The 22,500-nt window shown below is 41.2% G+C and overlaps 1 protein-coding gene across 3 annotated transcripts in view; it reads right to left on the bottom strand.

The window, feature by feature from the left end:
- The window catches only part of LOC119582712 (cysteine and glycine-rich protein 1-like), a 23,097-nt gene that overhangs the window by 258 nt on the left and 339 nt on the right, over nt 1-22,500 (bottom strand). Inside the window, exons 1-6 of one of the 3 annotated variants that reach the window (XM_037931142.1) lie at nt 11,710-11,909; nt 5,107-5,221; nt 2,754-2,908; nt 1,577-1,703; nt 1,231-1,368; nt 1-839 (exon numbers count right to left, since the gene is read on the bottom strand). The exon at nt 1-839 is cut by the window's left edge and continues 258 nt beyond it. In XM_037931142.1, coding sequence (XP_037787070.1) covers nt 775-839; nt 1,231-1,368; nt 1,577-1,703; nt 2,754-2,908; nt 5,107-5,203 — 582 coding nt within the window. In that variant the 5' untranslated portion in view covers nt 5,204-5,221; nt 11,710-11,909 and the 3' untranslated portion in view covers nt 1-774. Of the gene's footprint in view, nt 840-1,230; nt 1,369-1,576; nt 1,704-2,753; nt 2,909-5,106; nt 5,222-11,645; nt 11,910-22,500 lie in introns of those variants that run through there. The other 2 variants (XM_037931141.1, XM_037931140.1) reach the window with 2 other exon arrangements.

Here is a 22,500-nt window from a genome sequence, read left to right on the forward strand (position 1 = left end):
AGCTTGATTTGTTCTGAAAATCAATTACTCTGGCACCCATCTGATACCTAATTTGTTGGACTAATAGGGGTCCAAATTATAGTGTAATGAGTTATGAATTTTCAATGAAGTCATTCTATAATTGATCCTATAAAAATTAAAAAGTGGTTTGAAGAAGAGGAATGACTGTGTGAAATTACCTCTCATATATTAAACAAATACATATGCATTTGTAACTATCAAAACACAACTGAGATTCTTCACTGATCAAATGCCATATCATTTTGAATCATTTTCTCTGTTCTAACTGTTCTTTCAAATGGATAAAATATACCAAGTATAAAATACAGGTGCTTGTTATAATATTAAACTTTGGAATAAACCAAATATGATAAGAAAGAAAAGAAAGAAAAGGAAAGAAGGAAAGAAAAAAAAATGGCAGATGGAAATGTTTCCTAATGACGCTGAAATACGTATGATGCCCTAAAGTTAAATTAAGATTTTGAGAGAGGGGAAGAAAAGAAAGAAAGAAAAAGAAAAAGAAGACAAAAAAGGAAAAGAAAATAAAGAAAGAAAAAAGAAAAAGAAGAAGAAAAAAATATATAGTAGTCTTCTACAATGATTATAATTTCCACATGAAAAAAGAAAAGAAGACTGCTCACATTTTTTTATATGTGTGAAGGACAAAACATTACAGTGACAACACATAATGTATCTATAGTTTATGTAAGCTTCTGTAGATATTAGAGATCTGAAGCTTATGCTGTAATTTTTGACAGAATTTCCTTGCATCATTTAGGACACCTTGGCAGAGGACCAACCCCAGTATCCCTTTGGGCCAAAGTTCTTCCCATAGCAGGCTGAAAATAGGAGAAATAATAATATTAAATCATAGTATGCAGTCTAACCTTATCTGCTAAATTTAAAATAAATCAAACATAACAAACAAAGGTGAGACAAAACATGAAGAAACAGTAAAGAAAAAGAAGGAAGAAATGATAGAGAAAGACAAATAGGAAAGATAAAAGAAGATGGAGGGGGAAGAAGAAATAAAAGCGGAGAAAGACAAACTAAAGATGAGGGAGAGGCATACTGAGAAAGAGAGGAAGGAAATGACAGGAATGACAAAGTAAGATTAAAAATAAATTCACACTTGTAATATGTTTTATGTTGTTTCTGAAACACCAAAAATATATACAAAGAAGCCTTGTGTCATATCAAGAAAAAATACATAATACTAAAGGCACTTACGGTTACAGTAGATGTCCTGTTCACGCTCACGGATAGAATGTGAATCAAGACGTTTGTGGCATTCTCGGCAATTGAAGCAAGCCTTGTGCCAGGCTCCTCCTGCAGCCATCAGGCGCTCAGCCATGAATACTTGCTTAGCTGTAAGGAGTATATAAATTTGTATTTTATTAATATACTTTTTGAAAAGCGAGTGCTGATAAAAGTAATAATAATAATGATAACATTCTATATTACAAAAAAGCTGCCATAAGTAGTAATCAAAGAAATACTTTATGAATTTCAAGAAACGGAAATAAATCTTATGGAAGTCACAATCTTTGTTTAAGAGAGCTCCTGTCAAACCTACAGCATCTGACACAGTAGTCTGCGCCTCCCCACTTGGGCCTCAAGGGCTTCACGGTGGGGGCTGGTTCTTTCAGCGGGGCAACATAAGCTTCCATGACAGCAGGGATATTGCTTGTGGGGGGTCCATTCTGAGGAAATACCAAAGTTACCTTCTTATGATAATCTGAACTTAAAAATATACCTTCTGTAAAATAGTGTCCAAGCTATCTTGAGTTGAATTCAATCTCAGTCTTCTCAAAAACCACACATAAGTCATATGATGCAGAATATCATCATGTACTATTCTTCTTTCATTTATCAAGTGTTTATGTTTACATACTTTATACTTTAATCTACTTCAAAGAAAATTATTGGAATAAATTCATGCACTAAAAACTGGTACTGTAAGCTACTCCACACCAAACAATATTATAACTCATCTTTGTCAGCAGCACATATCTGTCTCATTCGTACTCACTTTATGTTTGATCATATACTGATGAAGATCCAAAGATGAAGTATATTTCAAAAAAGAAATATAAAATTTTAGTTGTGAAAATAGAAGCTAATAACTGATATTAACCCGTCAATTATTAAGTTATTTCCTCAAGAGCATCCAATCTCAAAATCAGAAATATATATAAGCAAGGGAACAACTATCACGACTCCAATTATAGAGTTTGGACACCCTGCATTTGGACTAATACGATAAGTAACACATCCAATACTCTTTCATACAAAATATGTACAGTGCCTTTATATTCTATAAAAATGTGCATATTTTAGATAATTACATTTCTCTGCTTCTTTCTAATGGTTATTCCTATGGAATTAAGAGAGTAATAAAGAAAGAAAGAAAAAAAGTTAAACTTACCGTACACTTACACATCATAATAATCTTAAATATTTTGCTATGAAACATTGAGTGAAAGAGTAAGAACAAGAGAAAGAGAAAAATAGAGAGATGGAATGATAAACAGTGAGAAAGAAGGAGAAAAAGAGAGGGAAAGACAATGAGAAAGAGGGAATAGAAAGAAAGAGAGAGAGGGTGGGAGAGGGAGAGGGAGAGAGGGGGGGTAGCAAGAGCAAAAGAGAGAGAGAGAGAGAGAGAGAGAGAGAGAGAGAGAGAGAGAGAGAGAGAGAGAGAGAGAGAGAGAGAGAGAGAGAGAGAGAGAGAGAGAGAGAAAGGGAATTATTACCTGGTATTTGGTCCCATCATCCATAGAGAGCACCCCAGCTCCAATACCATAGCCATACCCCTTAGGCCCAAATAATCTGCCGTAGCAATTTTTGCAAAACATTTCTTCCTCGTGTTCTGTAAAGGTGCTGCTATCAAGCAACTTGTTGCAGTTAGCTGAAAAAGAGTAAAAATTGTTTAAGAAACAATATATATATATACATATATATATATATATATATATATATATATATATATATATATATATATATATATATATATATATATATATATATATATATTTCCACAGTATATCATATAAAGTATATATATATTTCATAGTAGAATTTCTTGGATTTATAACTGATTTTGCTCTATCTTTTCTATATAATAGCAAGAATATCATGTTCAAGTGTGTGAAGATCGTATGATGTTCAAATTTGTGAAGCAGAATCTTGCTCCATGAAATCCTTCAGGTTTAAGAGCATACCACAATGCTATCACATGTCAGGATGCACAGAAGCCCTTCATGGTCTTATCTTTTCTCTGACTATAGGTGTCTCTATCTATTACAATGCACTTTAATAGAACATGTAATTTGTGTAATATCATTCGTAGTTCTTATAATGTATGTTGACATAGTATCTGACTGATCGTTCTTGCACAAACTAATGTCTGTCTGTCTTGGAGGTCTTCTGACCGTGTATAGTACTTGCTTGGCGAATAGATCTCGGTTCCAGTGTCTACTTCTTTAATGCATCAGACTTTACAAATATGATTATTTCCTTTGCTTTTGCATTCCTATTTTTATACTGCAAGCTTTTTTCCTCACAGTTGAGGTAATTTTTTTGGTTCCCCCCTCCCCTCTCTCTTGCTCCCTCACTCACTCTCACTCTCCCTCACTCTATATCTCTCTCTCTCTCACTCTATATATCTCTCTCTCTCACTCTATATCTCTCTCACACTCACTCTATCTCTCACTCTCACTCTCACTCTCTCTCTCTCTCTCTCGTCCTCTCTCTCTCTCTCTCTCTCTCTCTCTCTCTCTCTCTCTCTCTCTCTCTCTCTCTCGCCGTCTCTCTCTCTCCTCTCTCTCCCTCCTCTCTCTCTCTCTCCTCTCTCTCTCTCTCTCGCCTCTCTCTCTCTCCCGCTCCTCCCCTCTCTCTCTCTCTCTCTCTCCTCTCTCTCTCGCTCTCCTCTCTCTCCTCCTCTCTCTCTCGCACGCTCTCTCTCTCCTCTCCTCTCTCCTCGCTCTCTCTCTCTCTCTCTCTCTCTCTCTCTCCGCTCCCTCCAGCTCTCTCCTCTCTCTCTCTCTCTCTCCCATCTCTCCTTCCGCTCGTCTCTCTCTCTCCTCTCTCCTCTCTCCTCCCTCTCCCTCCTCTTTCTCTCTCTCTCTCTCTCCTCTCTCTCTCTCTCTCTCTCTCTCGCTCTCTCTCTCTCTCTCTCCCTCTCTCTCTCTCTCTCTCTCTCTCTCTCTCTCTCCTCTCTCTCTCTCTCTCTCTCTCCATACATACATACATACATACACACACACACACACACACTCACACACATATTATATATATAATATATATATATATATATTATATATATATATATATATATATATATATATATATATATATATATATATATATTGCTCTCTCTCTCTCTCTCTCTCTCTCTCTCTCTCTCACTCTTTCTCTCACTCTCTCTCTCTCTCTCTCCTCTCTCTCTCTCTCTCCCTCTCTCTCTCCCTCTCTCTCTCCCTCTTTCTCTCTCTCCTCTCTCTCTCTCTCTCTCTCTCTCTCTCTTTATCTCTCTCTTCTCTCTTTATCTCTCTCTTGCTCTCTTTATCTCTCTCTCTCTCTCTCTCTCTCTCTCTCTCTCTCTCTCTCTCTCTCTCTCTTACTCTCTCTCTCTCTCTCTCTCTCTCTCTCTCCTCAGTCTCTCTCTCTCTCCTCTCTCTCATCTATTATACTATTATTCATTATTCTCTTACTCTCTCTCTCTCTCACTATCTCTCTCTCACTATCTCTCTCTCTCCTCTCCTCTCTCCTCTCCTCTCTCCCCTCTCCCCTCCCCCTCTCCTCTCTCTCTCTCCCTCTCTCTCTCTCTCTCTCTCTTTCTCTCCTCTCTCTCTCTCTCTCTCTCTCTCTCTCTCTCTCTCTCTCTCTCTCTCTCTCTCTCTCTCTCTCTCTCTCTCTCTAGCTCTCTCTGTCGCTCTCTCTCTTGCTCTCTGCCGCTCTCTCTCTTGCTCTCTTTCTGTCGTTCTCTCCATGTTAACTGAAGTTACCGCACGTTGCATTTCTTACACACTTTCTCTCTCTCCCTCTCCCCCTCTAAGGCACATCAGATCCCTCTGCTGTATAGCTGCATCTATCCCTTGCGCTCACCGCACTTGATGCACATCTTGTGGTATGGGCGGCCGAGCACGATCTTCTCCTCCGCGAAGTACACTGACTTCTTGCACCGTGGACACAGACCGGGCATGTTGCTTTACTTTACAACCTGTGAAAGAGATCTCTCTATTAGAACAAGAAAAAAATACAATAAAATGTGCATCTTCAGTTGTTGTTTTTATTTGTTGTAAATTACCATGGCCCATATCCTTATGAGTAATACACGTTTAATGGACGTGTCCGGTGATGTGGCCCGTAACTGACAGCTCCACTTATCTCTCGACCCCACCCACTTGATCGCAAGTACCTTCAATCAACAGTCACTCATCTACCATCATTAGTATTCTTCTATAATTCCAGCACACACTGGCTTTTCTACGTCATATTTGTGATTATCCGTCGCATTTCCGCTCTCCCCATTCATCCAATCACATCCACGCCCTTTATCCAATTACATTCTCTAACAAATTCACCCAATCATGCCATTGGCCTACTCTGTCGCCTGATAAATATTTTATCCCGGTTCGCCCATGGCATGATTCGAGGCGAAGGGTAGGGTCCCGGAGGCTCATCCTCCGAACAGGGGCTTCCTCATCACCATTCATATCCGCCAGATGGTGTGAGGCACGCTCCTTCATTAGTCTCTGGGGTAGATCACTCGAAACTTAAACGGTAAGAAGTAAAGGCACTATTATTCCGGCCGTTGTGGCTTGAATTGCCTATTCACGTGCATATTTTTTCTGTTTGCATTTTTATCTATTATTATTATTATTTATTTATTTATTTATTTTTTACTGACAGGGATATGAAGCCATATACAAAATATAAACATACGTATACAAGCATAAATACATTAATTTCCACATTCATAAAACGTAAATGCGACACACACACACACACACACACACACACACACACACACACACACACACACACACACACACACACACACACACACACACATACACAGAGAGAGAGAGAGAGAGAGAGAGAGAGAGAGAGAGAGAGAGAGAGAGAGAGAGAGAGAGAGAGAGAGAGAGAGAGAGAGAGAGAGAGAGAATGACGACCAGTGACATTGATGACCTGTGCACAAGCCCAGCAAGGCTTCCCCTAAACCGGTCGGCTGGACAGTCTGACTCAACTCCTACGGCAGCTGTTCTCTGCGTCTGATTCCGCAGTCGGCCAAAGCTCTGTTCTCCGCCGAGGTTTATGCGACGCGTTACAAGTTCACACTTTAATGACTAACGTTTCCACATGGCAAATGCTGGGAAGTTAGCTTCGCTGTTTGACGGAAAATTTAACTGCAAACATATTTCGGATAATCTTCGTGTTATTCATTTGCTGGTATGCATAGGCCTTTTAGTATACCGATACTACACTAGAAAGTATCTTTAAGCAAACAATGCCCTCCTATTTCAACTGAAACAAACCACTTCTCATTCACTTCACCATTTTCGTTTTAACTTCCAAAACACCTTCCCTTCTTTAGCCCCCGCCCCACACCTATTTCCCTCCCGTCTCCCACACACAAATGCCCTAGGTAGTAAGCACACACGCCCATGTTGACTCAGGTCGCCCACCAGAGGCTATGGAAGGGAAGGCAAACACACCTCGCACCTCCGCCCCCCCTCTCCCCCCCTTCGCATTTCACAGCATCTGCAGGCCGCTTTTTAAACTATTCTTTGCGATTATCTGGAATGAACCCCGTTCATTCCCTGAACATGCAAACTAGCAAGAACATGATATCTATCAATCAATCAATCTGTTCCCATCCCAGCTACTGTTCCCATTCCATAAACAGCGTGTTGATTGTGACGTTACAATATAACCCTGTTCTATTTCATGAAATAGTTAGGGTTTTACCTGAACCCCAGACACGTCCCTCCAAACTCCCATTGTTTATAAAGTAACACCTCACTCACTCATTCTCGCCTCTACACTCCCCTTTCTGCTCCTATCAAAACACACACACAGGAGAGAGAGAGAGAGAGAGAGAGAGAGAGAGAGAGAGAGAGAGAGAGAGAGAGAGAGAGAGAGAGAGAGAGAGAGGAGAGAGAGAGAGAGAGAGAGGAGAGAGAGAGAGGAGAGAGGAGAGAGAGAGAGAGAAGAGAGAAGAGAGGAGAGAAGAGAAGAGAGAAGGAGGAAGAGAAGGGGGGGCAGGAGGAGGAGGAAGGAAGAAAGAAGAGAAGGAGAGGGGGGGGGAAGAGAGAAAGAGGAGAGAAGGAGAGAGAGAGAGGAGAGAGAGAGAGAGAGAGAGAGAGAGAGAGGAAAGAGAAGAGAGAGAGAGAGGAGAGAGAGAGAGAGAGAAGAGAGAAAGAGAGAGAGAGAGAGAGAGAGAGAAGAAGAGAGAGAGAAGAGAGGAGAGAACAGAGAGAGAGAGAGAAAGAGAGAGAAAGAAAGAGAGAGAGAGAGAGAGAGAGAGAGAGAGAGAGAGAGAGAGAGAGAGAGAGAGAGAGAGAGAGAGAGAGGAGAGAGAGAGAGAGAGGAGAGAGAGAGAAACAGACATACACACACGCTTGGAAAATTCATCCTGATAAAGCAATAAAAACGACTCCGGGAAATGCATCAAAACATGATTCTGGCGAAGGCCTTTTCACCCTTTCTTCTTCAGGACGAGTAGGCCCTCGGCATAATCCTGCTCTTCCCCTTATCGTTTGCTCCCAGACAGACAGACAGACAGACAGACAGACAGACAGACAGACACACACACACACACACACGCGCGCGCGCGCGCGCACACACACACACACACACACACACACACAATGACTCACAGATAAGCCTACTATAGTCTCCCATACAAATTGTCACACAAACGCGTACTTCGACATGCTTCCTCACTCCTACACAATCACTTCCATTCACAGACATGCATCACTCGAATTGAGTTCGTCATTCATTAAACATTTACTCGGTGATTAAATCGCCTGCTATTCTTACGTACACATTTCGCCATTACTTAAATTATCCGTGACTTCACCGATCCGTCACCCTTCAACGCCCACCATTGTTATTGTCACCATGTCCATTAGCTTTTTATAAAGGTATGTCTGCCACATCTTCTCCAAGTGTGTATCTTTCTCGACATACCAGGATAACTCACGATTAATGCTTCCGCCTGAAGTAGTTTTTATATGGTTCGAAGACTCCCTATGTGATCTCATCCCGATACTTCACTGCATGCACGCGGCGCCGATCGCAGCTGTTATTTTGTGTTGCCGATAGTGCCCTACGTCATTATGAACGTCAGAGTTTTAGTGAGAGTCGATGTGGGATACAAGGAGAGAGAGGGAAAGGGAAGAGGAAAGGCAAGGAAAAGTGAGAGAATGATGAGGAGTGATGGAGAGGTGAGGAGGAAAGAGGCGGAGCGAGAAAGACAAACTTGCAGACTAACAGATACAATAGACATCGTCATCACTTAAATTAGGGCCCCCATTCCTGATAAAGGCACACTCACGGAAGACACATCATAAAAATAACTTCAATTTAACCCGGGAAAGGTGGTCTATGGCAGAACGCTGAAATTTCAAAAACGCAATAATGTTTGTCCTTGCGCAGCACCCATTAAACGAAAACACCACGCATTCGTACATAATGAAACGATCTGCAAAGCATCTATGGCAATAAGAGTAATGACCCTTCGACCCCGCGACCCAAAACGGGTCACGTGAATGACACGTGACACAAAGAGTTTCCGCACATATGACCCAATTGTTTAGCTAGTGATGAAACATACACCCGCACTGAGACCTTTCCTGTGCACACAAACACCCATTTCTTCTTCAAACTGTTAGGTTTATAGAAGTAACAACAGGGCTGCGAAGGACACGTGACTCTAAGATACCACGGTACGACTACACACTTCTGACCTTGCATGTCTCACACTATGACGTAAGCCTGAACGACCTGCCTCCCGCAATCAGCTTATAGGTGGATATACAAAATTTACGCAACTCCAAATCACCCGCACATTGGGTCAGGACACGAAATCGTTCGCGTATGTTCACGTAACCAAAACTATTATCATAATTTCTGAAACTGTCACAAAGTACCAAGCAGTAATGCTTTAAATATAATTTTGTTAATGAATAAGTTAAGAATGCAAATGTTAACTCCAAAATGAAAGGGGAATTTTAACGAACTGCTATTGCGACAATCTTACATTCTCCGTTACATGATTCATGCATAAATTTCAGATACTGTTATCACTTCAAACTACTCATAATAAATGATGAAAAAACAATATTCAAAATTGTTCGTAAATATAAAAAACACATTTTCCTGCTTAGGCCTTTAGGTTCAGAAAATCTCACTGACAAAATAATACATTCAAAGAGATCCTTTCTCCCTGACGCTGCAAATCTGAAAAGAACGCTGATACAAGTAAAAGGAGTCAATTACGTTGCTCAAAAATGGAAGTCGACAACAATAAAATAATAATCTCTCAAGATGTCTTCGGTCTCGCAAAAACGCTACGCATATGGGAAAGCTTCCTGAAATGTATCTGTTTAGAATTTCTCTATCAAATGACACAAGAAAGACAAAGAGAGAAAGTTAATTATCGCCACACATTAGACTCAACTTTCCGTATAGATAGTAAGGCGTAGTAGACAATACACACACGGAAGAGTACACCGTTGGGTTCGCGCGACAGGAAATCACTCCTTTAAGAAAGTGACATAAAAAAAATCCATTGTCTTCTTTGTCTTATTTATTCAAATTTTCAGCAATCTACATGGTATGAGGTTACGCCCTTTGGTGGATTCAGTAAAACAATTGTATTGCCATTTTCCCTTGTCACGCTCATGCGCTCCCCCCTTGCAGTGGTGCCGAACACTGTTAATTATTAGGGCCTTGGATAGGGAGTCGACATATGCGTAGTGCTGAGAACTCATGATTTGACGTTAATATCAATAGTTGGAAATGTTGCATTAAAAACACAACAAACGACATTGGTTGCCACACCAATGGCACCGAGAGATGGCAGCTGAAACGTTTTGCAGTGGAATGAGCAAGACAAGGGGAGGCATCTGAACTTGACGTTGTTAATATGCATAGATGCATGACATAATGACGCCGAAATTAACGACCACGCAATGAGGTTTTGACATTTGAAATGACATCATTACACCATTAATGAAATATATGACGACATTTCTGCTAGGCAGATCACAAAGTCGTGGGAAACGAAACGTTCTTGTGCCATCGCCTCATGACAATGATAATTTCCAACTCACGACAAAGCGAAACAAGAAAACGAAACAATGACAAAATGATTAGAAACAGAACACATCAGTCGCTTTTAGTGCGACATTCATGCAGTGAAAGCTCGAAAGCTCCGACTGCGCTGTCACCTACTTCCGAATCCTCACTTTTTAGCGCAGTTTCCCCTCCACGTCTGCCTGTTTTCCTCTCCTGCCTGGCTATTCGTGTGCTCTATCCGTCTTCTAGAACTTAAGGCTCTCCTATGGCGTCCTTGTTCTGTGTCATCGTGCCGGCCTCTCCTGCTGATTATCGGCATGTCTGCTTTCCCGATGAGTCGAGCAGTGTGCCTATCTTTCCTGATTACAGTCGACCTGCTTACCTGTCCAGTGTTCTGATAGTAATTGACCAAGGTGCCTGCTTTGCTGATTACATTTGACCTATTTAGACCTATGTGCCTTTCTGAATAGTCAGCCTATGCTAACAGTCGACGTGTCAGCTTTCCTGAAAATAGTCGATTTTTGTACGTGCAATTCTGAGAGCAGTTAACCTGTCTCATTTCTTTCGTTCCCGCGTGCATCCTAGCTGGTCGTTTTCTTGGAGACGCACTTAGTCCGCGCCCAAAGCATCCACAACGGCCTGACGCGTCCAAAATGGCTCTTCTACGCAGGGATTTTAACTCCTCCCCTTTGAGCCCCCCCCCCCCCACCAACACCCCTGATCTCCAACCCCAGATACATCCGGCAATTGTGCTCATTACATTGTTTTCACCTTTTTCTCTCATCGACGGTTGTACTCTGGTGGGGGATGTCGATTTTTGTTTAGACCCTTGACTCAGTTGTAAACAAGCCTTACTCCCGACCCTCTAGAGAATGGGAGGGAGGGAGGGACACAGGGAGAGAGGCATGGAGAATGGCAGGAAGGGAAGAAGAGAGTGAAAGGGGAGGGAGGGAAAGAGGAACAGAGAGAGGGGGTGACACAGACAGACAGAGAGAGAAAGAGAGGGGGGGGGGGCTGACAGACTATGAATGATACAAACGCATACGAAACACATACTGATACTTACATACATAAGTGTGCGCACACACACACACACACACGCACACACACACATATAATATATGTATGTGCATGTACGTATATATATATATATATATATATATATATATATATATATATATATATATATATATATATATATATTCCTATTCAGTGGTTCGTTTATTCCGAATAGAATTCTCCTACTTTATTCAAGAATCTTTGGCTGCAAGCAAGATCCTGAGTTGCCATAATTAATTTCCTTCATCGTAAAACAAGATTTCCAAACTCACATCAGCCGGAAGAAGAATATATTTTTCGCAAGAAAAAAATCTTTCACGGCGCTTCACACTTAACCACATCCTTTACACGCCTGCCGGTTATCGCCGCCTTCTCCTCTTCCTCTTCGTGCGTGGATATCGTCTTCATATTGCCTCTCCTATCCGCTCTCCTGCAAGCCTTCTTGTCTTGAGTATCTTTATGTCAAGAGGAAGTTTCATCCCCGTTGGGTCCCTCTCGTATTCCTTCTCTTTCATTCGTATTGAACCTTTACTCTCTTTTCGATGCAAAATCTACCTTTCACTTTTATCACGACTTCCCTCCCTCTCCTTTCTTGTTTCTGCTTTCACTGGAAATCGTGCCCTCGTTCTCTCTCAACCATTTATCCAATCATTCTTTCCTTCTCCTTCATCCCCGCTGCCTCTTCTCCTCCTACGTGTCTTTTCTTCAGATCGCTTCCTACACGACACTCTTCGTTTTCTCCTATTTATGAAGTCCTCTCTTATTTCGTTGTCTGTTCTTGTTTCTTGTCCCGCATTTCCAGGATCTCCTTCCCTTTATCTCGCGCTGCCTTTCCCAAGCGGCACTGGCGCGCCCTCGTGGGAGTGGCGCACTTTTTATAAACGGCCCCTCGTGACCTTAGCGCGATGTTGCTAGCCTCCCTCGCCCTCGGCGTCTGTCCCCCGAGAGGCACCGCCGCGCCAAGTCCTAAAATAACACCGGATGCTACTCTGGACACATTCGACACCTTGTCCTCCGTCGGTTGCATAAGATGTTACATATACCCGCCTGACGTCACTCGGTCACAGGGTTACTGCCGACGTCTCAGTTCTCTTCTTTCATGGAATTTTTCCCTTATTAACGGGTGACACGGTAAATGTCCCTCAATCGCACCCGACGTCCCTGTTTCAGACTATAGTAACAATGAAATGTAATGAAATGATGATTATTTAAATAACATCTGTGGTGACAGTAAAGGCTTCAATAAGGAAATAACATTATGAAAATAAAGTAGATGACAAATAGGGTACTGGCAATTACATTCCCGAGAATTAATTTCAAGAGAACTGGATACGATTCTGTAAAAAAGATGTGTCAGTACTAGTACCATCACTTACACAACGAATCATCAATAAAATTCATAAAATAAATGCAAAGAAGTAAATTTATAATTATATTCACAGACACCCGTCGAGGTATAAAATCAGTTGAAACCTCTTCCCTTAATTACTTCTTGAGGTCTCTAAAAATATTTTCATTGAACTCATTCGCCGCTGAAAAACGGGGAAATATTCGCAACATCAGCCTTACTGATCGCCGCCGAAACGATGCAGTTTAATAATGACTATACCCTTACGTCACCCCCAGATCACCACTTAGGTCGTGACCTCTTCAATTCTTGCCACTCCCACTCACTACCTTTCACACGCACGCAGCCAGCCCGCCCAACCCGAGGCTCGCCCCCCCCCCTCCGCCGTCTGGTACTCCTCAAGACCGCTGCCTCTCCCCTCGCTCCCGGAACTGGATCAAGTACTCTTAATCCCTTCTCGGCATCTGATTCGCAGGCACATATTACATCTAACACCAAGTCTGCTTCATCAACCACCATTCTTTCACGTTCACATTTATCCCTATATGAAGATCTCTTTGTTTCTATCTTTTTAGAAACCTGCCATGACCCCGCAGAATAGGTCAACCCGCCCTCTTGCTACATTCTTTCTCAGTCTAAAATCCCGATAAAAACGACAACATGTGAGTTGAGGCGCCCACATTTTCTATGGCAAAATACTTCGATCTTCCTGTGAAAACACACACACACACACACACACACACACACACACACACACACACACACACACACACACACACACACACAATTTCCCTGCTTTTGCTTCTTTCCTTTTCTTTCACGGCGCCCTTCTATGCCCCTTTCCCTCTGCCACCGCCTTCATTTCTCTAAAGTGCTCGGCTCCCCTAACCTACTCGCTATCAGAGTTGCCGACACTTTGCCCACATGGCGCCCACGCCACACTCCTTTAATGCAACCTCTTTCGGTCTCTTGCGATAAAGTCTTTAATTATGGGCAAGTGACAGACTGCGAGGTAATATGTGAGGAAAACAAGACACAGACACACAGAAAGAGAGAGAGAGAGAGAGAGAGAGAGAGAGAGAGAGAGAGAGAGAGAGAGAGAGAGAGAGAGAGAGAGAGAGAGAGAGAGAGAGAGAGAGAGAGAGAGAGGGGGGGGGGGGGAGGGGGAGAAGAAACATCAGACTAACCGCAATTTATTCTGCGAATAGCGTATTTCTATGATATCCCACGTGTACAAGAGTATGCGGGTGTAACAGTATAAGTCGGCAGAAGCGAAGTTAATAAAAGCAGATTACAACATCCCTCCCGCACGCCCGCTTATCACTCGCTAATACCGCGCCTCTGCCAGCGTGACATCAAGCATGACACCAATCTTCTTCTTGAATGGTCAGTAACAACGGCTAGACACGGGGATTTCAAATCGCTAATGACAGTTAATTGTCCTATTCGTTCATATTAGCAACCGGAAAAGGCGCTGTATCAACGGCCGGGCAATACTCGCTTAGGGGGCGATGCCCGTTAACGGACTCGATAGCTGTGGCAAAAGGCAAATGGCAGGTCTAGTGTTTCGTGATGGGCGAAACGATTTCTTTGAACGCATTGCTTCTTTCTGATAAACAAAAATATCAAAATATAAGACGTTAAAATCCACGAACAATAAAAGGGACTTGAGTGAAAATAAATGGCATTTTGTGAAAATGACCTTCAACCTAATGGCCAAATTGCCCAAACTCAAATTAAACAATAAAATACAAGAGCAATTCCAACGGACCAGAAAGGGTGTGTGGGAAGGGGAAGAGGGCGGGGAGGAGCGAGGGTAAGATGCGGGAGGGTTCAGGGTATGGCTGGAAAGGGCAGCGGCAGTTCGGTGCCAACGTTGGATGAAGTAAAGAGAGAGGAAGGGGACTCCTTAGTTTAAGGATGGGAAGTGCCTGAAATAATATGTTTATATACGAAGGGCACGAGTTTAGAGGAGGTTCCTACAGGTTTCCGGTTAACCAGATTTGAATGAACTAAACCACTTTAAAATCTACATGACATTATTGGTGTCGATCACATTGTTTATATGAAGAGAGTAACGTCTATAAACCGAGTACACACGCGGAGAAGCCTGCGCCAAGTGCTGCCGCGGCCATGTGGTCCGCACTGCCAACGACCGTTACGAACTTACAAATTGTACTTAGTAGTGCAGAGATTAAACGCATAATGACTGTTCTAAGAATGTATAGATCTGTATACTCATATGGAAGGACTGCATATTTCCGTTGTATAAATAGAAAAAAATCATTACAGGCATAGCCTACAGGATATGTAGTAGAATTTACCGTGGGTTCCTCTCACTGTCATGTCAGTTACATTTTTATTAATCAGTTTTAATAACATATAACAATAAGTCAAATAAACTAACATTTAAATAAATACAGCATACTACAAAAAGTACTCAATATTGCAAAGCCCTGGTAAACCTAGACTGCCAATTACCATTCGTTAATAACATTTAGTAATATACTGTAAATGTGTGAAATATGGATATCAACTTCCGCGGAATAACGGCAAGTGTTGAACCGAGACACTGAAAGATGAACGGAATCGTCCGACCTAAGATGTGGGGATTACTTACAAGCACACGGTCTTCAGAAATCGATGGCCATTAATAGAAATATCTTGAGCTTCCTGCCGTTGCGCGCTATTAAGGCCTTTGCACCCATATAATATTCACTACTCACGCGAAGAATGTAAGTTCAAGATTTTATTTATCATAGTTATCGGATTTCACGAAACTATTATAGTTAATTGAGAAATTCCCGTAGTCGTGCGTGCTTTCAGCAACGTAACTGTTTCCGGGACCTCAGTGGCATCATATCCGAGGTCTGTGATGTCAGAGGGTATGTTGGGGGCCCACACGCCTCTTGTACCTTCAGCATTTGAACAACTGCTCGGCCGGAAGTCGCAGGTTCGCACGCCTACATTGCCTGGCCTCCTGTGAAACCGTATGTCCACTCGTGGGGTTTGGAGCTTTGACTCACTGGTCACGTGCAGTTTTCCATAATTTCCCAAATACTTTAGTAGTCTCAGTACTTAATGCTTTGTTCTATTCGCTTTTCGATACCCCCCCCCCACCTCTCTCTCTCCTCAACCACCTGGGTTCGCACGTGTGTCCACGTGTGCGTGTGCATGTGCGCATGTGTGCGCGCGCGCGCAAGCACAAATTGAATAGACATTTTTTATACGCTGTATTCAATAAGATATCCCCTTTTTGCTCTTCCTAATTTTGGAATTTCGACGGTCATTCACTGAAACATTATACCTGAGAGAATTCCACGATTATATGACAACGTCATGTGATGCAACCGTAAAAAGTGATACCTGTAATGGCGATCTGCTCTGGAAGATAATATTTCAACACTGCGTAACGGCAGGAAAGCAAGACCTGAGTTAAGGTGATTTAAGCAATTCAAGAGGAGTACGTTTAGCTCAGCGTATCAGCTAGTCCAGTTGTGACAACGAAGGGACACCAGGCAGAGCATATAAAGAGAACAGTGTCAGAACGAATTTCCTACCATCTTTCTAATCTATCTCATTTTTAACCCTGTCTTCAAAAACAATACAATCAACATTTAAAAGGTGCTTTTAAAATATCCAGTTATTCAGTTGCTTTATTCAGGTCCTATTTTTACATTGCTATTCTCTTGTTTTATGAAAACGAGGATTTTAGTAATTCCGGAAGTAATAGCAAAGTCCACGCACTCAGCTCGCCATGCGTCTTGGACAGAGGCGTGATGTAATGCAAGCGCGGACGTGAGCAGTGTTGGCTTAGGGGGAGGGAGTAAGCACTTTTGTGAGGGGAAGTGCCATGTACTTTTCCATTCTAGCACTGTTATTTTACGAAATCCTTTATCAATATGTTATTTCCACTAGTTTACATGTTGATTGATAATGCACTTCCGATGGAGAGGTAGAATATACTGTAGGGAAATCGCAAGGGCTGCTTTAGAACGAGACAGCGTGGCGCGTGATTCCCATCAACAAGAAAACATCCCGATGGCCGGAGACCGTTGGACGAGCTCAGCAGCGGAAGAGCGCGATGATTGACACATCCGACCTGCCTTCGCGCACCCGATACGAGGGGCCGCGTCGGGAGGCTGATCCAAATCGGGCGAGGGAAGGGGCGCACTTCACGTCTATATAGTATCAGCTGCATTGAGGTTGGAGGAGAGGGTGATGCGACTGAAATGATTTTCGCAACATCTTCCGGATTATATAAATCATTTCGGTTTGCACGACATTAGAGGGACCCATTGATGGGTAACAGGGAAATGAAGTGACGGTCAGGTGCTGTGCTTTTCTTTTACTCTCTGCGGAATAAGCCGTTGCTCTAGCCGTCTGCACTTGCCTTTACAAAGAACTTAATGTAAATCTGGAGAAATAATAAAGACTGGGATTTACGCTGGCCGACTTTATTCGATACTTTCAGTTTTCTAAAAAAAAAAAAAAAAAAAAAAAAAAAAAAAAAAAAAATCTTGAACATCTTTATCCAGATGTAAACAAATGTTTACTTCGACGAGGAAGAAATCATTATCTTTTTTTAAAGAATGTCGAACTGTAGTGATGCTCATGTTTTGAGTAACGTGTTAATTCATAAATAAATTAATTGATAAATGATTCGATGTGTAATACGAACTTTCGATTATGATAACAGGTTCCTCTTAGCAACAGTTTGACAATTTACGTAATATCTTTCAAGTATAATTCACAAGTAAAAGATATATACACAATAAAGGATGAACACAAGTGTCCGTATGTAAGGTGACACTGAGGCAAAAGCACAATTCGTCATACCAGTCCTGAGAATGATTGAAATGTTAATGGGTCCTTACGCCAGCAATGATGAACGCGGAGACAACGTTGGAGCGCGAGACAGAATAACGAGAGCTGAACACTCCACCGCTCGTCACTTTCCACTTTCTGAAAACCCAAATTCTTAATCAGAAATCCTTCTCTTCGGCAGGCGATGTGTGTCCTATCACTTTCACCCGATGGTGGCGGCGCTCGCATGCCGGAGGTCCATTTGGGCGCCAGCAGAGGGCCTCCGCATACTGTATATTCATGCGGGCGGGAAGATGCGCGCAGGCAGAGAATGATGCCCAGTATTACCTGCACGCACGTCCACGATTGTTAGCATCTATGAAGTTCCTAAGCTGCCTTCTATCTCTCAATCTATCTCCGTCCTTTCTCCCAATCAATATTTTGCCTATCAGTCGCAAAACCTTTGTTTCTTCCATGCTGCCACCCCATGCCCTAAATCCTTGAATGCCTGCAGTTACTCCTATAATAACATAATCAACACGTACAATAACAGCACAGATCAAGGTTTCAAAGCATGTCCTGGTCTGTTTCATCCTGTAACAATGGATCAAAACACTTTAGCGGAAGTTGAAAAAGGTGCCATAAGTAAAATAATCTCAACATATATACATGCTTACAGCTTTCAGGCAGTCCTGCATTAACAGAAAACTATGCTGTCTGCTAACCTGATAAGCTGTTAAGTATTTATCTTAAACTCAATATTCACATGTATTACCTACATGAATTACATATCGACATTTCGTTACAAAAATACTGAATGCTCCTTATTACATAACTTTCCAAAAATGGAATGATGTTACTGACACTTTCTTGCGACAGAAGGGAAGGTACACGTCAACGGCATCTTTGTCCTGGAAGGAAATGTAGGTCAGCTTCTGATTACCCACGGCCTGTGGCCAAGGCAAGAGACTTAAGTTCCTATATGTCAATCAAAACATGAAGAAATAACTAGGAGCTCTCTTTGGTGTGGACGTTGAAAAAGGAACGATTTTATCTGCCTCGTCCAAAGGGCGGTTTCTCACCCACGTTGTTGCAATGCGGGAATGCTGAAGAGAAAATATGGGCGCGTAGAGTCGGTAATTTATTTGGACTGTGTGGGTGGGCTGCCTTGCATAAGTGGGCGTTTTGAAGGCATAACCTTGTTCGAGTTCTTGGTAATCCTTGGTAAAACAACTGTTTCAAACAGTTGTTTCGATGGTGAGTCATAGACACTTGTTACACGTGCTAACCTTGATTCTTAAAAACTGGTGTTGCGTGGACACTTGTGTTTATGTATTATCTACATGTATATATACACATACACATAAGCAAACACACACACACACACATATATATTATATATATATATATATATATATATATATATATATATATATGCATTTATATATATATATATATATATATATATATATATATATATATATATATATAAGAGAGAGAGAGAGAGAGAGGAGAGAGAGAGAGAGACCATATATATATATGCATATATATATATATATATATATACATATATAACCATATGTATATATACATATATTATACATATGTGTGTGTGTGTGTGTGTGTGTGTGTGTGTGTGTGTGTGTGTGTGTGTGTGTGTGTGTGTGTGTGTGTGTGTGTGTGTGTGTGTGTGTGCGCGCACGTATATTGTATGTATTTGTATCTCCTATATATATATCAATGAAGAAAAAAAACATGTCTGTCCTGTATTTACTTCTGAACATGTCAATTTCGTATTCAAGATGAATAAATCAGGCGCTATAAAGCGGAACGATAATAGATATCGCAAATCCCATCTAGCAAAGTGAGACATTCTTTACTTTTGTTTGGTAATGAGATGGAAATGAATAAAATCGGAAACAATTCTTGAGCGTGTATGCAGCCATATCCCAAAATACGAAATACTGTGGTAACATTTCCGGACGAGCAACTTCCGATGCATATTACTCAGGCTACAAAAATACAATACCTTTACGGAGTCCCTCTTATATGTATATAACTTGCATTTCCTCAATATTTTCACCTCTTTAAATCCGTTTCCCTTTCCCTTCGTCCAAATATACCTTCACAAAAATTCTAACAATAGCATATCGCTTCAAAACAACAAACGGGACTGATCAGTCGAGAGTCAAGGCACGTAATACAGGCCACTTGCCTCGAATGCACATCTGTCTTTGAATGCAGCGTTATTTCCCTTTCTTTACTCTCTTTATTTGCCTACCTCTTTCTCTGCTTCTGTCTCTGTCTGTCTGTCTTTCCCTCCCACTATTTTCTTTCTTATTCTGTCTCTCTGTCTGCCCCCCCCCCACACTACTCTCTCTCTCTCTCTTCAAAGAGCGTGCGTGGGATGCAGAGAAAAATAATATTGTAGCTGTAACATTACATGGTCGTGGTAGTGATCGTGCCAGGAGTAGTAGGAGGAGGTGAACTAACGGGAAAGCAACATTATCATTATAATTTACTGTTATCATAATTTGTCAGTGTGTTATCTTCATTATTGGTAATGATGATAGTGACACTGAAAATAATGCAGTAGCACAAAATCGACGAAGCGAATATAACAATAAGGTAAATGAAATTATGAATGAGAATATTTGGGAAGACGGTCAGTTAACACACCACCTATAATCAATTCCATAATCTATTCCTTAGAAAACTATTAAGTACATTAAATGTATTTGATCTGATCCGACGGAGAATGAAAATAAGAAGTAATCCTTCAAAAAAATACCTGTTTATTTACATTCATGAAATACGTCTCGGTTACCAGGTATATGCTGAACTTGGGCGCAGCAAAAACTAAAGAAAATCCCGGAGTCCTTGAATACGAACCCGTTCTGTTGGTCAGTAGTCTCCTTGCGTATTGAAGTGCACTGCGAAGAGGGGGCGAAACACGTTCACTACTCGAGATCATGAACGCTTTCGCAGAATCGAGGTAGGGTTGTCGTTGGTCGGGTGTTTTTGAGATGTTCAAGTGCTTGCGGGCAAAATCATTTTACCGGTACATTGGGTTTCCCGTCCAAGGTTAATAGAAGGTATTTAGATGAGGAAAAAAAAAAAAAAAAAAAAAAAAAAAAAAAATATATATATATATATATATATATATATATATATATATATATATATATATATATATATATGCATATATGCACTGTTGAATAGCAGGTTAGCCGTAGATATTGTACATCATTAAAGCTCTTAGTGTTATATTCACAAATGAATACACAAATAACAGTAAAAAATCCTCTCAATCTCTTTCTCTCCACCCCTCTCCTTTTTTTTCTCTCTCTCCTTTATTCCTCTCTCTCTTTCCTTTTTTTCTCATTCCCTCTCTCTTTCTCTCACTCTCCTTTCTCCCTCGCTTTCCTTTTCTCTTTCTTTCTTTTTTTCTCTCTCTCCTTTTCTCTCTCACTCTCCTTTCCCTCCCTTTTTTCTTTTCTCTCTCTCCTTCCTTTTCTCTGTATTTCTCTTTCTCACTCTCTCTTTCCTTCACACACACACACACACACAGACACACACACACACACACACTCTCTCTCTCTCTCTCTCTCTCTCTCTCTCTCTCTCTCTCTCTCTCTCTCTCTCTCTCTCTCTCTCTCTCTTTCTCTCTCTCTTTCTCTCTCTCTCTCCCTCTCTCTCTCTCTCTCTCTCTCTCTGGGTAAACAAACTAAACAAATGAGTAAGTTTATACTTAAATAAATAAATATTACAGTTTAACGAATGGAACTGATGCTGACAGAGAGAAAACGTTCAGAAAATACTGTTACGTGGTTTTCCAAGCAAATAAAAATATCCGATTTCCTTGAACTCCAGGAAAGGCTGCAGACCCGGCGCACAAGTTTCGAAATTTATATAATAAAAAAAACTTTCACAAAAAAGTGTTGGATTCTACTAAAGTTCTATAGGGTACAGATGAAAACTGGAGTGAAGATTCAGTCAAGTTATTTCGTATACAGAAGAATTCGAAAAACAAAAAATTCCATTCATCTACACAGTTGCTTCTGATTCTAACACTCGCATTTCGGTGAGAGAAAAACGAAATAAATGTTTCACTCCCAGTCGACCCTTGCGTCCACGGCAGTTGCCTCGTTGCTGAAGTGCGTTGCCCAGTGAGCAACAGGGCCTCTAGTGCGAGGATAACATCATCATATAAGTATATGTGGCAAGGGCGCCCGCGGCACTTTCTGGAAGGGGTCTAATCTCTGCGATAGATCGAATCACCGTCACAAACAATAATAGACTATGATTCAAAGATAAAAGAAGCTGGGTACAACTTGCGGTTCTCTGCCATGGGTTGCCGATGATAAAATAAAAACAAAGATAATGACTAATAATAATGACAATGACAATGACAACAAGACTACAAGAACAACAACAACAATAATAATAATAGTAATAATAATGACAATAACAATAATAATGATAATGACAAGTAATAATAATAAAATAGCGATAACAGTTACAATAAAAAACACTAGTATTGAAAATAACTGCCAGTACAATAATAATAACGATAGCAACAAAAACACTGATAAAATAAATATGAATTCCGGCAAGGCCTGTTCCAGCCGCTATCCGGCAGCCGCCAGTTCTTAGACATCACCATGTTACCAATCATCCTTGCCCAGCCTGATGGCATACATATCATCTCCACCAAGGCAGAAGAACACTACCAAGCATCTCCATAAAAGGCAATTATAGGGTTTTAATTCAGCGGAGGATTGCGGATGGCGTACCGCCATGTGAGCTACAACAAATCTTGCCTTTTAAGACAGCTTCTCTAATAATCTGGCCGGAAGATTAAACTCCAAAATAAGTTCAAGACTGTTTTTTGGGGAAGGAGTATTCTAATTTGCACTCAATGGCCACTAAAAATTAAGAGAGAGAGAGAAAAAAAAAACGAATAACATGAG

The sequence above is a fragment of the Penaeus monodon genome, chromosome 16 (assembly GCF_015228065.2).
Source record: "Penaeus monodon isolate SGIC_2016 chromosome 16, NSTDA_Pmon_1, whole genome shotgun sequence".
NCBI classification, from domain to species: domain Eukaryota; kingdom Metazoa; phylum Arthropoda; class Malacostraca; order Decapoda; family Penaeidae; genus Penaeus; species Penaeus monodon.